Here is a 13755-nt window from a genome sequence, read left to right as displayed (position 1 = left end):
TTCCTGAGATTCATTCCTTGTCTTACCTGTTCTGCTCAGAAATGTCCTTGCATAGTCCGGGTCACAGATATAAAAAAATGCCTGAAAAGGCCCAAGCCAGATGGGAAAGGCACATGGGTATTTTTTTACAACCTCCTCAAGTTCCTCCAAGTTACCATCCAGAAGTAACTGCAATGGAAATAGCAAGGGAAATTAGAGATGCCAGCCAGTCTAGACTTATGTGCTTGTACAGACTAAAGTGAGTTCAGGGCCTGGATAAGGTCACCAGGCAGGGGGCCCTGACTCCTTTTCTGGAAATGGGTGAACATGCTTTCCTTGGAATTTCTAAGCTTGAGGTACAAAAAATCCTAAACAAGGATAGTTTACTTATCATCCCAATATAAATACATGTCCTATCCCCAGACGAAGTCACTGTCAAATGATGTACACTGTGAGCTGTTTTCCCAAATGAGAGGGTGAAGGAAGCCAAGTAACATAGCCTGCCTCACCTGCCAAGGTCACACACTTGGATTAGGAGTGGAGTCTGGAAGCTGCAAAAGATTTTTTTTCCTATGTGGAAAACTAACTAGTAGCAGGTTGAACATGACCCACCATCTTGCTCACTATTCCTCTCCCTTTTCCTCTCTCTAATTACTGGTGAGTGATTTTTCCCTAATGACTTAATAGTAAATGGTTCTCTCTAAATACACACCAATTCCATCTACAAAGAAAATTCAACTCTTTTGCCATATAACAGCACAAGATTCCATTATACAGGTGTGTGAAGCTTGAAGCAAACTCCAATGCAAAACTCTCAGCTACTGCCATCTCTTCCTATGCACTGCTCCACTTGTTCCTGTGCAGCCCTCACTGAAGCATCACCTCCTCGCAGTAAGTAAACTGCCATGACTGTTCTACCCTGACAAACAACAGGAAGATAAGAGAGAAGACTGTTTAAAATAATTGCATTACAGCCCTAACTTAGTGTGGCTCAGTTGGTTGGGTGTTGTCCCTCAAAAAGAAAGGTCATCTGTTTGATTCTTGGTCAGCTCACATGCCTAGATTGCAAGTTCAGTCAGTCCCTTTTTGTAGCTATGTTTTTCTACCTGTCTTTCTCCTTACTTCCCCCATCTCTAAAAATAAACAAATAAACAAACAAACAAACACAACCCCCCCCCTGCATCATGGCCAGTCTGATCTCTCCCCACAGCTGACAACTGAAAACATTTAAATTAGCCAGTGACTCCTCCCTACCTTGAAGTCAGCCTAAATGCCCCAGGCTTCTGTGAAAAAAGACTCAACACATCAGACCAGAGTCCACACGAGTGAACGGTTTCCACAAGGAAGACATCCAAATTACTGCCTAAGGTAAAATACAGAATTTTCTGTGGCTTGATGTGCAGAATCTATCTTAATCTAGTTCGAACAACTGTGTGTCAGCTATGTGCCACATGAAGAAATCCACAGCCATGTGAAGAACTAAAGATCTCAGTAATGGTAAATGCATGGGCAATTATAAAAGCTAATATTATTGTAAAAGTACTTTGTAACTCACCTTTTGTTTTCTACATGCGTGTAGAAAATAATGCATTGAAAAGAACTAGTAGTTTATGTTTTTAATAAAACAAGGAATCTTGGTGGGAATAGATTTAGAGGCAGGGTACTAACAGGCACCAGCCTTCCTCTACACTACAAATTTAAACCAGTCAATATTTTTTGAGTGATTGGCTGGGGATGTTCCCTGCTTCACAAGTATTTTAGGAAAAGAAAGTGAATTTTCTCTAGTTGGAATGGATTAAGGTTGCAACTTAGCACATTTTCTGCAATTACTAAATATTATTTAGGGTAATACTTAAAAAATTTAGCAATATGTGTGGAAGCCTTTTTAAAGTGCTGGATATATGTGCAAGAGCTTGGCGAAGCAGAAATGATCCAGAGTTACACCGCTCTTTCTTTTTCTGGAATTAAGCTTTTGAAATACCTCCCTCGGCCACCGAAGCTTCTGGTCTAATGGCTCCAGGGTGGGTCCCTTTCCCTGTAGGAATGTGAAGGAGCAAGCCTAACACAAGGAAAAAATGTGGAGAGCCACAGGCTGGGCCAGAGAGGTCTGTGAGGCAAGGAAGGATGGAGAAAGGGAAGGACACAGCCGCCTCTCTGCCCTCCATGTTTCCAGCATCCTCCTACGCCCCTCCCTTCATCTACCTTCCGGTTCCCGGTGAACCAGTGCGGCGATGGACCGGGAAAGGCGCGCAGATCTCGCAGCAGCTGCTGCCTTCGCAGGTAGAGCTTGATGGTCTGCAGCAGCCCCAGAGTCAGGAAGAACACGAACGCCAGGTAAAAGGACCTCGCCCAGCGTGTGTCCAGCCCGGCGAACTCCATGACTGGGTACTGCTGATTGCCGGCAGCCTCCGGGGATCCCGGGAGATGATGATCTTCCAAGCCCGGTGGTTGGGGAGGATCACCCTGACCACTGCGTCTCTGTGCTCCCTGGGAAGCTCCCTCCTTCCCCAGGCAAGAGGAAAAGCAGTGGGATGAGCAGCTCAAGCTTGGCCAGAGGAGGCAGGCTCAAGTTCCGGATTTCTAACCCTTTGTTAACCAATGCAAACCTCTATTCAGGCCGACTCCTTATAGTCTCCCAGAGTGATACATGTCAGGCTGGACAATCTTCAATCAAGGGAGATCTGAATCTAGGTGTTGAAATAATGCCAAGATTGAGTCATCCTTTTTCTTCATTGCCACAAATAAATGCTATGCAAAACTGCTGTGTATATAAACAAACTGCTATGCCAAAAGACCTTTCCTATTCTGAAATTTTATCAAAACCCACAGAGTTCTATGGGCTGCTGGTGGGCATGAATGACTGTTATATTTACATAGTGTGGTTTGTCCAGTGGTGTGCTTGTAAAAGTTTTACAACTGATGCTCCCTCTGATTTCCAAAGTTTGAGGATGTCCACCATGTCCTATTTCAAGCTGCTAACAGAGGACCCTGAATCCTGATTTGGGAAGAGATGCTGAGCAACATTCATTGTATAGTAGTTTCACCACACAGATACAATCAAGCCCTGCAACACAATTATGGAACGCGGTGCAAAATGAAAATATGGGGCCCCTTGTTAAAACTTACTAATCAGACAATGACAACAGAGCATTAAACCAAGCACATACCCATCTGAGTGCAAGATCCTGTGTCACTGCTCAGGTTCCATGCTCATGAACTCAGTCCTGGACACAAGAGACATAACTTTGAGAGCATAGATAGTAGTAAATGTAGTAAAGTAGAGATTATTTAGAGTTTTTTTTAAATAACTTATTCAGCAGTGAAGTAGGATCCAACAGACCCGGACCCCTAAGCTGCTACCCCTCATTCCCAACCTTCTTTAAAGGAATTGTCCAAAATTCACTTATTCATTCATTTATTTATGCTAAGATAGGGACAGGCATGAACAATAACCCAATCCCTGTTACTACTTTCTATTCCCCTCCCTGTCACTTGCCCCGCCCCCCGACTCCTATCACAGTTCCTGGACCAGCTTTTATTTGTCAGGTTAATGCTTAAGACAGAATTAAATAATGATGATTTCATCTGGACCAAGTACTGGCCCCTTGAATGTTCCATTTTGTGCCAGTCCTTGCTTCAGTTCTTTCTTCCCTAGACTGTTCCACTTCTTCCTACCTCCATCCATCAGCTAGAAGTTATGTGACAGCACCTCAAAATAATGGTTTATATAATCAATGCACAGGACATTGGCAAGGAAATTTTTTAAATATGAAGAACTAGTGAAACTTGCAAAGCAGATTTTATGCAAAGGTCCAAGAGCCTATAGTTCCTTTATTTTCTTCCTTAATAGCCTGGAGGAAAAAGAATGGAAATGTTCAGGAAGGAGGCATAGAGCCAGTCTCCACTCTCACTGCTGCCTCCTGGACACCGGCCAGTGCTGGGCACTGCCAGTAACCCAAGAAAAATCAAGGGCAAGTCTTTCCATGGGAAGTTCACAATCTGGTGGAGGGGACAGAGAGAAAAACAAAGGGATACAGTGCAATGGATAAATGCTACTATTGGAAGGATCTGTTTGGATTATCTAAAACCTATTCTATCTTACAAATAGGGAAATTAAAATAAAAAAAAAAAGAAAAGCAGCTTGCCCAAAGCCCCTTTCCTCCAGACTGAGAATTCCAAGGTCCTTTCTCCTTTCCTCATGTCTCTGTCACTGGATGGGGTCTGGGTCCAGAACAGGTGTGCTGTGTGCCTTAGGCCCACCGGTAGTGTGTGGGTTCTTGACCTCATGTAGGAAACATTCCACAACATGAGTCCAGTTGATTTTGAAAGCTGTTTGTTAAAGCTGGGCACAGTGAAACAAAAGAAGGGCTGAAGGCAGAAGAAGCAACAGGAGAGAGACAGTCAGAGAAAAGGGGGGCCCTGGAGACAGGTTTAGGGGGCTAGCCTAGGAAGAACTGCTGCTGCCCACTGCTCCTGCCCACTGCTCCTCTGGTTGCAAGTCTCATGGGGTCACTTAGAATTCAGGAAAAAGACAGCAGAAATACGAGGGATGGGGATGCTCCAGAGAGGGCACAGCATGATTGCTTTGTCCTGAGGCTTTTATGTTTCTTTGGCCAGCTGGGTTTCTAGTGCAGGTCTCAGGAGGGTTTTAAAAGAATATTCATTAGATTTTCAGATGTTTCCTTCAATATACTGTTCATCGCAATGGGTATAGAAGGGCCAGGGGTTATTTTGGTCAGTTGTATTTTTAAAGAACATCATTGTAGAGGGGCCAGGACCAAGGCCAGTCTTCCCCAGGAGGGTCTGTATTGTGTAAGCCATTTGCTCCTAAGTGTCCTTTGTTAGGGAAAATGAAACTGTGTGATTCATTAGCTGGCTATAAATTGCTCAAATTATTTGGCCTTGTTTAATGATTTTTTTTCTCTGTCTCCCTTATTTCACTAGTCAAAGAATTTCCCTCGCTTCTTACTATTTTGCTTCATTGCTCCATTAGAGACTTCAATCCCTCAGATCATTTAGGGTTGATGAGGGAGGACAGTTTGTCTTCAGCAAGTGATTTATGTTAACAAGGTCATGGTCCTGGCTTATGTAGGATATGGACGTCTGTCCCTGCCTGATCTAAGGGGGTCAAGGGAATGGGATGTGAGACTGGAGCAGAGAGGCCATTGGCTGACTCTTCTGAAGTAGGGATGGACCGGAATCTCTAAAGTGTCATCATCTTGACCTGGTTTTGTTGTATCCCAGAGGTGACAAATTTGACAAGATCGTTAGGGGAGTGGAACACCTGAGATTTTATCTGAGAAGCATTAAATCCAACGGGGACAGAAAAATTTCTTTTCTGGGAGAGGAGGCTGCGTGTATCAACAGGCTAGTAGAAAGAGTATCAGAAATATGAGAAAGATAATTATATTAAGGCTTAGCTATTATATCATTTATCTGTAACAGGCTGGTTTTTATCCTCACCCAAAGACATTGTTATTCATTGTTTTTTAGAGAGAGGAAGAGGGAGAGGAATGGAGAGGAGGAGACAGGGAGGAACATCAATGCAAAAAGGAAGTATTGATTGGTTGCCTCCCATATGTGCCCAACCTGGGAATTGTTTGCATCTGGACTAGGAATTGAACTTGTATCCTAGGCATGTGCCCCAACCAGGAATTGAAACCAGAACCTTTCAGTTATGGGATGGCGCTCTAACTAACTGAGGCCCACTGGCCTGGGAAGGATTTTGTTTTTTGAAGAGAAGCTTAGGTCCTCCATAGGATCACATGAGTAGTTCTCAGACTATGTTTCCTGTGGGGACTCACCAGAACCAGGTTTAATTTGAGACAAGTGAACCCACCTGGTTATTCCTGTGAGCTTTATTGCAGTTTGGGTGCTTAGTTGTGTCTACTATTGGCTTTCCACATGAGTCGTAGTTGGGACTCAGGACAGTTTTCCCTCCTGCTTTTTAAATAGATAATGTCTCCAGGTTTAAACTGATTGTGTTGATAGTCTTTATTGGGGGCAGGCAGAATTTTGTTTCTCTATTCCTGTTATGTTTTTGAACCTGTCCTAGGTTCATGGTGTAAAACAACAGCTGAAGGATTTCCTCATCTATTAGCAGGTCAGATCTGAGAAAGGGCCTGCCATGGGTGAGTTCAAAGGGGCTAACTCGAAACTTTCCTTTAGGTGCAGCTTTCATTCTCATGAGACCTAAAGGTGACAGGCACCGATGACTTTGAGGTTTTGTGGAAAAGATAGACTAGAGTCCTTTTTAGGGTTTGATTAGCCCTTTCTACCTTATCCAAGGATTGAGGTCTCCATGATGAGTATGAGTGATAGTTGGTTCCTAAAGCTTAAACCAGCCATTGTGTAATCTTGGCTACTAAAGGGGGTCCATTGTCACTCTGTAAGTTTCTTAGTAGACCAGCCTAGGTAAGGTTTCTTTTAGTAAGTACTTGGCCACCTCAGTAGCTGTTTCTGTTCTGGTAGGAATGGCTTCAGTCCATCTGGTGAAAGTGTCTACAAATACTAGTAAATATTTAAATCCAGCTTTAGGTGACATCTGACCATAACCAATTTGCTTATCCTCTCCAGAGTATGTTCCTGGCTGTTGTGTTGGTATCTGGAGGGGAGGAGGAGGGACGCCACTCTGGGGGTTACTTTTAGAGGACATCACACATACTAGGGTCACTTTCTTTCTCATTTTATGAAAACTTTATAGTATTTTGATGTATTTCTGTGTTAATAAAAGCATATTCTTTGATATCAGCTGGCCCAGTCTCTAGAGAACCCATTCTCTAAGGCCCAAGAGACCTCCTCAGTGGTGTAGGGGAAACTTCTGGGGGCTGAGGGAAGTAGGGGGAACTTCTGGGGGCTGTCTCTAGGGTGATTGATGAAGACCAAGCCGCTATCTTAGTTGCCTGACTTGCCAGTGTATTGACTTAGATTCTATCTGTGTTCCCCTTTTGGGGGTCCTGGCACTGTATTATAAAAATTTGGGGGGGGAGTGTACAACTGTCAAGAGTTCTGAAATTTGTTTATGTTTCATGGGGCAGTTTTGCTGTTCAAAGTCCTCTGTTGAGTCAGTATGGATATTACTATATTTTGCTATGTATAATGTGTACCCCCATTTTGTGTGCATTATCCACAGGATTACTATTCCTATGGTATGTAATCATTGTACCTATGTATAATGTGCATCCTTATTTTTCCCCCAAATTTTGGACAAAACAGGGCACATTAAACATGACAAAATACAGTAAATTGGAAGGTTTCCCCCCCCCCCCATTTTTAAGGCCATAGAGAATACTACAAGATCAGATTTTTGGGCTAAAGTAGTAGGGGCCAGGTTTTTTTCTCTATTACTTCCTAAAGACTAACAGTGGGGTACCTGGTCTTTCTGGCCCCACCTTGTATGAAACTGCTGTCATTAGTAATCCATTCTGCTTCAGGTTTACGTAAAGCTTCATCTTTTAGGTCAAGCCTGCTTGGATATACTTGTTCAGTAGTTCCTATGCACTGGTGTGTGGCCTGGGCTTCTGTGTTTATTGGCAGAAGGCTGCCAGGATTGAGAATTTGACAAACCTTCAGGGTTAATTCAGGAGAGTCAGGGAGGAGAGCCTAGTATTTACTTAACCATCTCACTATGACCATTGATGTCCCTCTATTTCTAACAGAGCTTGTAGTTGATGGGGGGTTTATATTCTCATGGCTGCCCTGGTTAAGTTTATTGACCCCTCCTACAAGGAGACCAGTGGCACCTATGGCTTTTAAATAATGTGGGCAGTTGGCTACTATAGGAGCTAATTGTTTTGAAAGTAAGCTGTGGTCTTGAAGTCAGGCCTAATATCTGGTGAGGAATCCCAGTGCTATTTCTTTAGCACCCAGTGTTTTTCTGCTATAGGTAGGATTGATTTTTTCTGTAGATTTGGCAGCCCCAGTGTAGGTGCACTGCTGAGCTTGACTTTTAATCCCTCAAACACATGGTGGCATTCAGGTGTCCAGGCTATAAGTCTTTTGACATCTCCCTTTAAAGTCTCATATAGAGTTTTAGCAATTAGCCCCAAACCTGGTATCCATAAGTGGCAGAAGCAGGCTTTTCCTGAAAATTCTTGAAGCTGTTGTTTATTTTGTGGGACTCTGGGAGCCAGTGTGGCCCATTGTCTTTTGGGTGACAGGGTCTGGACTCCTGTGGTACCTAAGTGTGATAGTTTTGTACCTGCTGGGAGGTTATTTGGGAATTTTCAGGAGAGACTTTATATCCTCTATCTGTGAGGAAGTTGAACACCAGAATGGAATTTTACCTGACTATTCTTTGTTAGTACTAGAAATCAGTCATGAACATACTATGGAAGATCTCATTGGTTAATTGGAGTTCTCTTAAATTCTTGACTAAAGCATTGTTAAACAAGAAAAAGTGGGGACTTTTTCTAAAGCCCTGAGGGAGCACAGACATGTATATTGGCAAATTTTCATAGTTTGGGAGTTAGTCCATTCAAGCACAAGCCAGTGCTAGAAGTCAGGATAAAGGGAGATGCAGAAAAAAATCCTTTAAATCTAACAGTAAAATATTTGGCTTCTCCTGGGATGTGAGTTAAGATAGTGTAGGGGTGGAACTATAGGATGGACTGGCATTAAAGCCTTATTTGTAGCCCTTAGCTCTTGCACAAACTGGCATTCTCCATTTGGCTTTTGTATTGGGAGAACAGGGGTACTGCATGGGGCCTGACCGGTAGGACCTGAGAAGCTCATGCTTTAAATCTTTTTTCAGTGAGAAGCTGAACCTCTTTTGTTAGGATAGAGTACCTCTACCCCTGATTTATAGATATCTTGATAAGAGGTACATTTGATGCCCTGCCTAGTGTTCTAGTGTTCCATGCCTTGGGTTTGACTTGGATGGGGGCAGATTCTGAAATATTATTAATTTCTTGTTGAGGGTGAGAAGTTAGATTGGCCATCAGGCATAACAATGAGGGTTCAGAATTTCCTGTCAAGATTGCTGCACAAGGAGGCTTGGCTTACCTCTTTGTACAACCACATCCAAATTATAACTACTATATAGAACAACCAACACTCAGAACCTTCAGAAATGGAGTAGTATAAATATCTGAAAACTACAGAATTAAAGAAATCACATTCATACAGACTGGAGAAGGGGCGCAGACACAGAATGGGCTGATCCTATACTCATGTGTGGTTGGATAAAATCTTGGGAGTGAGGAGACCCAGCCCATAGCAGTCTTCCCAGCTCAGGGTTCCAGTGGCAGGAAGACAGCTCCCAACAATTTCTGGCTGCAAATAAACAATGGGATTTGGTCAGTGGAAGAATTGCTAGAGCCCCAAGCAGTTCCTCTTTAAGAACCTACACTTGGACTCACCGATAAGACTCACTCCCTCTGAGCTCCAGCACTAGAGTAGCAGTTTGAAAGGCACCAGTGGCACACAGGGAGAGTGCCTGTCTAGCTTCAAGGTAAGCAGAGGCCATTGTCCCTTTTTTGAACCCTCTACCAACAGAGCCACAAAGCCTGCAAGCTGGTGCCATATCTGAGACTCCATCAACCTGGTTAACACCCAACAATGGACCAACCCATGCCGCTTTTCCACATAAGTGTCTGGTTTTGGCTCATTCTTCATAACTCCTGAAATACTTTCAAACAATCAGCAATGGTCCTCAGTGAGCTCCAGGCCCACTGAGGCCCAGCACTAACAGCACTCAGCCTACATTAACAGCTTGGCTTTGCCTGAGAATCTCCGACAACATCACAAGTAGCTGTCATTTCAGATTGCTTTATAGTTCAGTTGTGGTGGCCCCAGGCAAAACACAGTTGGGCACCAACATTGCCCTGCATGGGAAATCCCAGTTCTGGGCACCCAGTGGGCAGCTACAGACCATGTCAAAGCATCACCATCACCCTACCCCTGCACAGCTGATCCTCCACAGAGGGCAGATGTTGGTGGTCTGTAGTGACAGCCAGTCCTTGCTTCTTATTGGTCTGGGTAAATCCTTCTGATTTGACCTGCCGACATCAATCAAGGCTCAACTACAGAGGAGGTTTCACTCAGCACAAACAAAGGGTATACCTTGAGTTCCAGCATGTGTGATAAGAGAGGCTATGCCACTGGATGCTACAGGAAACCTACTACATTTGGCCATACTACCAAGACACATAGTCAAAGCAGCTCTACCTAATACATAGATACAAACATAACGAGGCTGCTGAAACAAGGACACAAAGAAACATGGCCCAAATGAAAGAAGAGATCAACACTCCAGAAAAAGAACTAAACAAAATAGAGATAAGCAATATATCAGGTACAGAGTTCAAAACACAGGTTATAAGGATGATCAAGGAACTTAATGAGGACATCAACAGTGTAATAAAGACCTAGTCAGAAACAAAGGATAAACTAATTGAATAAAGAACAATTTACAGAAAAACAACAGTAGAGTGGATGAAGCTGAGAATCAAATCGATGATTTGGAACATAAGGGAAGCAAATATCAGCCAATAAGAACACCAAAAAGAAAAAACAATCCAAGAAAAATGAGGGTAGTGTAAGCAGCCTCTGGGTCAACTTTAAGATGTCCAACATTCACATCATAGGGTTGCCAGAAGTAGGGGAAAAAAAGAGCTAGAAATTGGACATCTATTTTAAAAAATAATGAAATTTTTTCCCCCTAATTTAGTGAAGGAAATAGACATGCAAGTCCAGGAAGCACAGAGAGAGTGTGCCAAACAAGATGAATTTAAAGAGGCCCAGTCCGAGACACATCATAGTTAAAATGCCAAAGGTTGATGATAAATAGAATCTTAATAGCAGTAACAGAAGTTAGTTACCTGCAGGAGAGTTCCCATAAGACTGTCATCTGATTACTCAAAAGAAACTTTGCAGGCTAGAAGGCATTGCCAAGAAATATTCAAAGTCATGAAAAGCAGAGACCTACAGCCAAGATTGCTATACCCAGAAAAGATAGAGTTTATTTTTTTAATAAATTTATTTATTTTTTTTGAATTGTTTATGCTGTTACAGTTGTTCTATTCCCCCCCCTCATTCCCCTCCACCCTGCCCCCCCAACTCCACCATTACCCCCCTTTAGCTTATGTCCATGTGTCTCAAGTCCTTTAGGTTCTATATTTCCCATACTATTCTTGCCCCCCCATCTATTTTCTATCTACTGTCTATGCTACTTGTTTTCTGTACCTTCTCTCCCCGTCTCCTCCTCCCACTCTCCTGTTGCTAACCCTCCTTGAGATCTTCATTTCTATGTTTCCACTCCTGATCTAGCTGTCCTTTTAGTTTGCTTTCGTTTTAGGTGTGGTTGTTAATAACTGTGAGTTTGTTGTCCTTTCACTGTTCATGTTTCTTTAACTTCTTTTTCTTAGATAAGTCCCTTTAACGTTTCATATAATAAGGGCTTGGTGATGATGAACTCCTTGAATTTGGTCTTATCTGAGAAGCACCTTATCTGTCCTTCCGTTCTAAATGAAAGTTTTGCTGGGTAGAGCAATCTTGGTTGTAGGTCTTTAAATTTCATGACTTGGAATATTTCTTTCCAGCCCCTTCTTGCCTGTAAGGTCTCTTTTGAGAAATCTGCTGACAGCCTGATGGGGACTCCTTTGTAGGTGATTGTCCCCTTAGCTCTTGCTGCTTCTAGGATTCTCTCCTTCGTTTTAATTTTGGCTAATGTAATTATGATATGCCTTGGTGTGTTTCTTCTTGAGTCCAACTTTTTTGGTACTCTCTGGGCTTCTTGGATTTCTTGGAAGTCTGTTTCCTTTGCCAGATTGGGGAAATTTTCTTTTATTATTTGTTCAAATAGTTTTTCCACTGGTGGTTGTGTCTTTCCCCCTTCTGGTACCCATATAATTCGGATATTGGAGCGTTTATAGATGTCCTGGAGGTTCCTAAGCTTCTCCTCATTTTTCTGAATTCTTATATCTTCATTCCTTTCTGATTGATCATTTTTTTCTTCCTTCTGGTTCACTCCATTGATTTGAGTCCCAGTTTTTTTTTTTTCATCTCTATGGGTTTCCTGTGGAATTCCATTCATTTCCCTTAATTTAGCCTTCATATGTTTCTCTAATTTGTGGCTATAGTCCACCAGATCTGTGAGGAAGCTGATGACCAGTGTTTTAAACTGTGCGTCTGAGAGATTTGCTATTTCTTCGTCACTTAGATTTATCTCCGGGGCTTTGAGGTCCCCCTGCAACATTTTTGGTCTGTTCTGGCCCTTTAAGTGAGAGAAGCGGCGCTTTGGAGTCCCAGGTCGCTGGGTTGTGACGCTGTATGTGGGGGCGTGGTCAGAGCGGGAAATGGCGGTGCCGCCGCCGGTCCGACCGCTCACTCCCTCACCCGTGCGCAACCGGGCAACCACAGTCAACTCGCTGCCACCGCCTCCCCACTGACTCCTCCGTAGTCGCTCACCCGGTGGGCCGCTCGGTCGCTCACTAGGTCCAATCCTGGGTTTGGAACCCGTGCGACTGGATTCGCGCGTCTGGATTCCGCGCCCGTGTCGATCAAGCTCTCCTTTGTAACTCCTCACCCGACGCCGGTTTCGCCCCTTACCGGTCGGGCCGAAGAATTTGTTGTTAGCGGACTTCCGAAAAGTTCAGTTTTCCGTGTTCTGGTTGTGTTTTCTGATGCTAATATTTAGTTGTCCCTAAACTTGGTTGTGTGAGGAGGCAAGGCACATCCACCTAAACCTCCATCTTGGCGGAAGTCCTCCCAGAAAAGATAGAGTTTAAAATCAAAGGGCAAATAAAGAGCTTCCCAGACAAGAAAAAAACTAAAGGAGTTCATCATTATCAAACCGTTATTATACAATGCTAAAGGCACTTATATAAAGAAAAGAATATCAAAACTATTAATAATAAAATGACAATAGAACATGCCTATCAAAAATTGAATCTAAAGAACAAACTAAGCAAACAAAAGTAATAGAGACACAATCATGGATACAGAGAGCATTTTGATGGTTCCTAGATGGGAGGGGACTTTGGGGGAATGCATGAAGAGGTAGAGGATTAAGAAGTACAAATTGATAGTTATAGAATATCCATAGTGATGTAAAGTACAGAATAGGAAATGGAGTAGCCAAAGAATTTATATGCATGACTCATGGACATGAACAAAGGTGTGGGGATTGCTGGAGGGAGTGGGGGGTGCTGGGTGGAGCAGTGCAAAGGGGAAAAAATCAGGACAACTTTAATACTATAATGAATAAAATTTAAAAAAAACAATGAGGGTTCATTATCTTCCTTGACAATACTCATAGGGCTATGGTAGTTCCTAGACTAGACAAGCTGTCCCTCCTTAATAAGGGGATGTGTCACCTAGAGCTACAAGAAGGGCATGACTGAAAGTCAGATTCCTTTGACTGCAGCCAAGGTGTTGAGTGGAATGGTAGTGTTGAGGATGCCCATTAACCCCAGTGATCAAACAGATTTTGGTAGAAAGTGTACCTTGTGAGTAAGTCAGAGAAGAGTAAACAAGCTTGTGTCCAATAAAAATGTAATGGGTGCCATGGCTGGTGTAACTCTGGCTGCAAACCCAAGGGTTGCTGGTTGGGCTCTCAGTCAGGGCAAATGCCTGCATTGTGGGCCGTGTCCCCAGTTAGGGGTGCACAGGAAGCAACTACACTTTGATATTTCTCCCTATCTGTTTCTCCCTGCCTTCCCCTCTGTCTAAAAATAAATAAAATATTTAAAAAGAATCTAATGGGCTTACATGCCACATCAAGGGTCACCAGTCTTCTCTGTCATGGTGGTTAGATGATCAGTGGGGTGGTAGGAT

At 43.1% G+C, this 13755-nt stretch overlaps 1 protein-coding gene and 1 long non-coding RNA gene across 2 annotated transcripts in view; one reads left to right on the top strand and one right to left on the bottom strand.

The window, feature by feature from the left end:
* The window catches only part of LOC119039830 (cytochrome P450 4X1), a 31411-nt gene extending 28939 nt beyond the window's left edge, over nucleotides 1-2472 (bottom strand). Inside the window, exons 1-2 of the mRNA XM_037132703.2 lie at nucleotides 2182-2472; nucleotides 27-168 (exon numbers count right to left, since the gene is read on the bottom strand). Coding sequence (XP_036988598.2) covers nucleotides 27-168; nucleotides 2182-2358 — 319 coding nt within the window. The 5' untranslated portion in view covers nucleotides 2359-2472. The remainder of the gene's footprint in view (nucleotides 1-26; nucleotides 169-2181) is intronic.
* The window catches only part of LOC119039831 (uncharacterized), a 30564-nt gene that overhangs the window by 3675 nt on the left and 13134 nt on the right, over nucleotides 1-13755 (top strand). The window contains exon 2 of the long non-coding RNA XR_005080699.2: nucleotides 757-870. This is a non-coding gene — a long non-coding RNA (uncharacterized LOC119039831). The remainder of the gene's footprint in view (nucleotides 1-756; nucleotides 871-13755) is intronic.

The sequence above is a fragment of the Artibeus jamaicensis genome, unplaced genomic scaffold (genome assembly GCF_021234435.1).
Source record: "Artibeus jamaicensis isolate MK-2021 breed Jamaican fruit bat unplaced genomic scaffold, CSHL_Jam_final contig_866, whole genome shotgun sequence".
NCBI lineage: Eukaryota > Metazoa > Chordata > Mammalia > Chiroptera > Phyllostomidae > Artibeus > Artibeus jamaicensis.
Note: the sequence above shows the minus strand (reverse complement) of the source record. Positions and strands in the feature narration are given on the sequence as shown.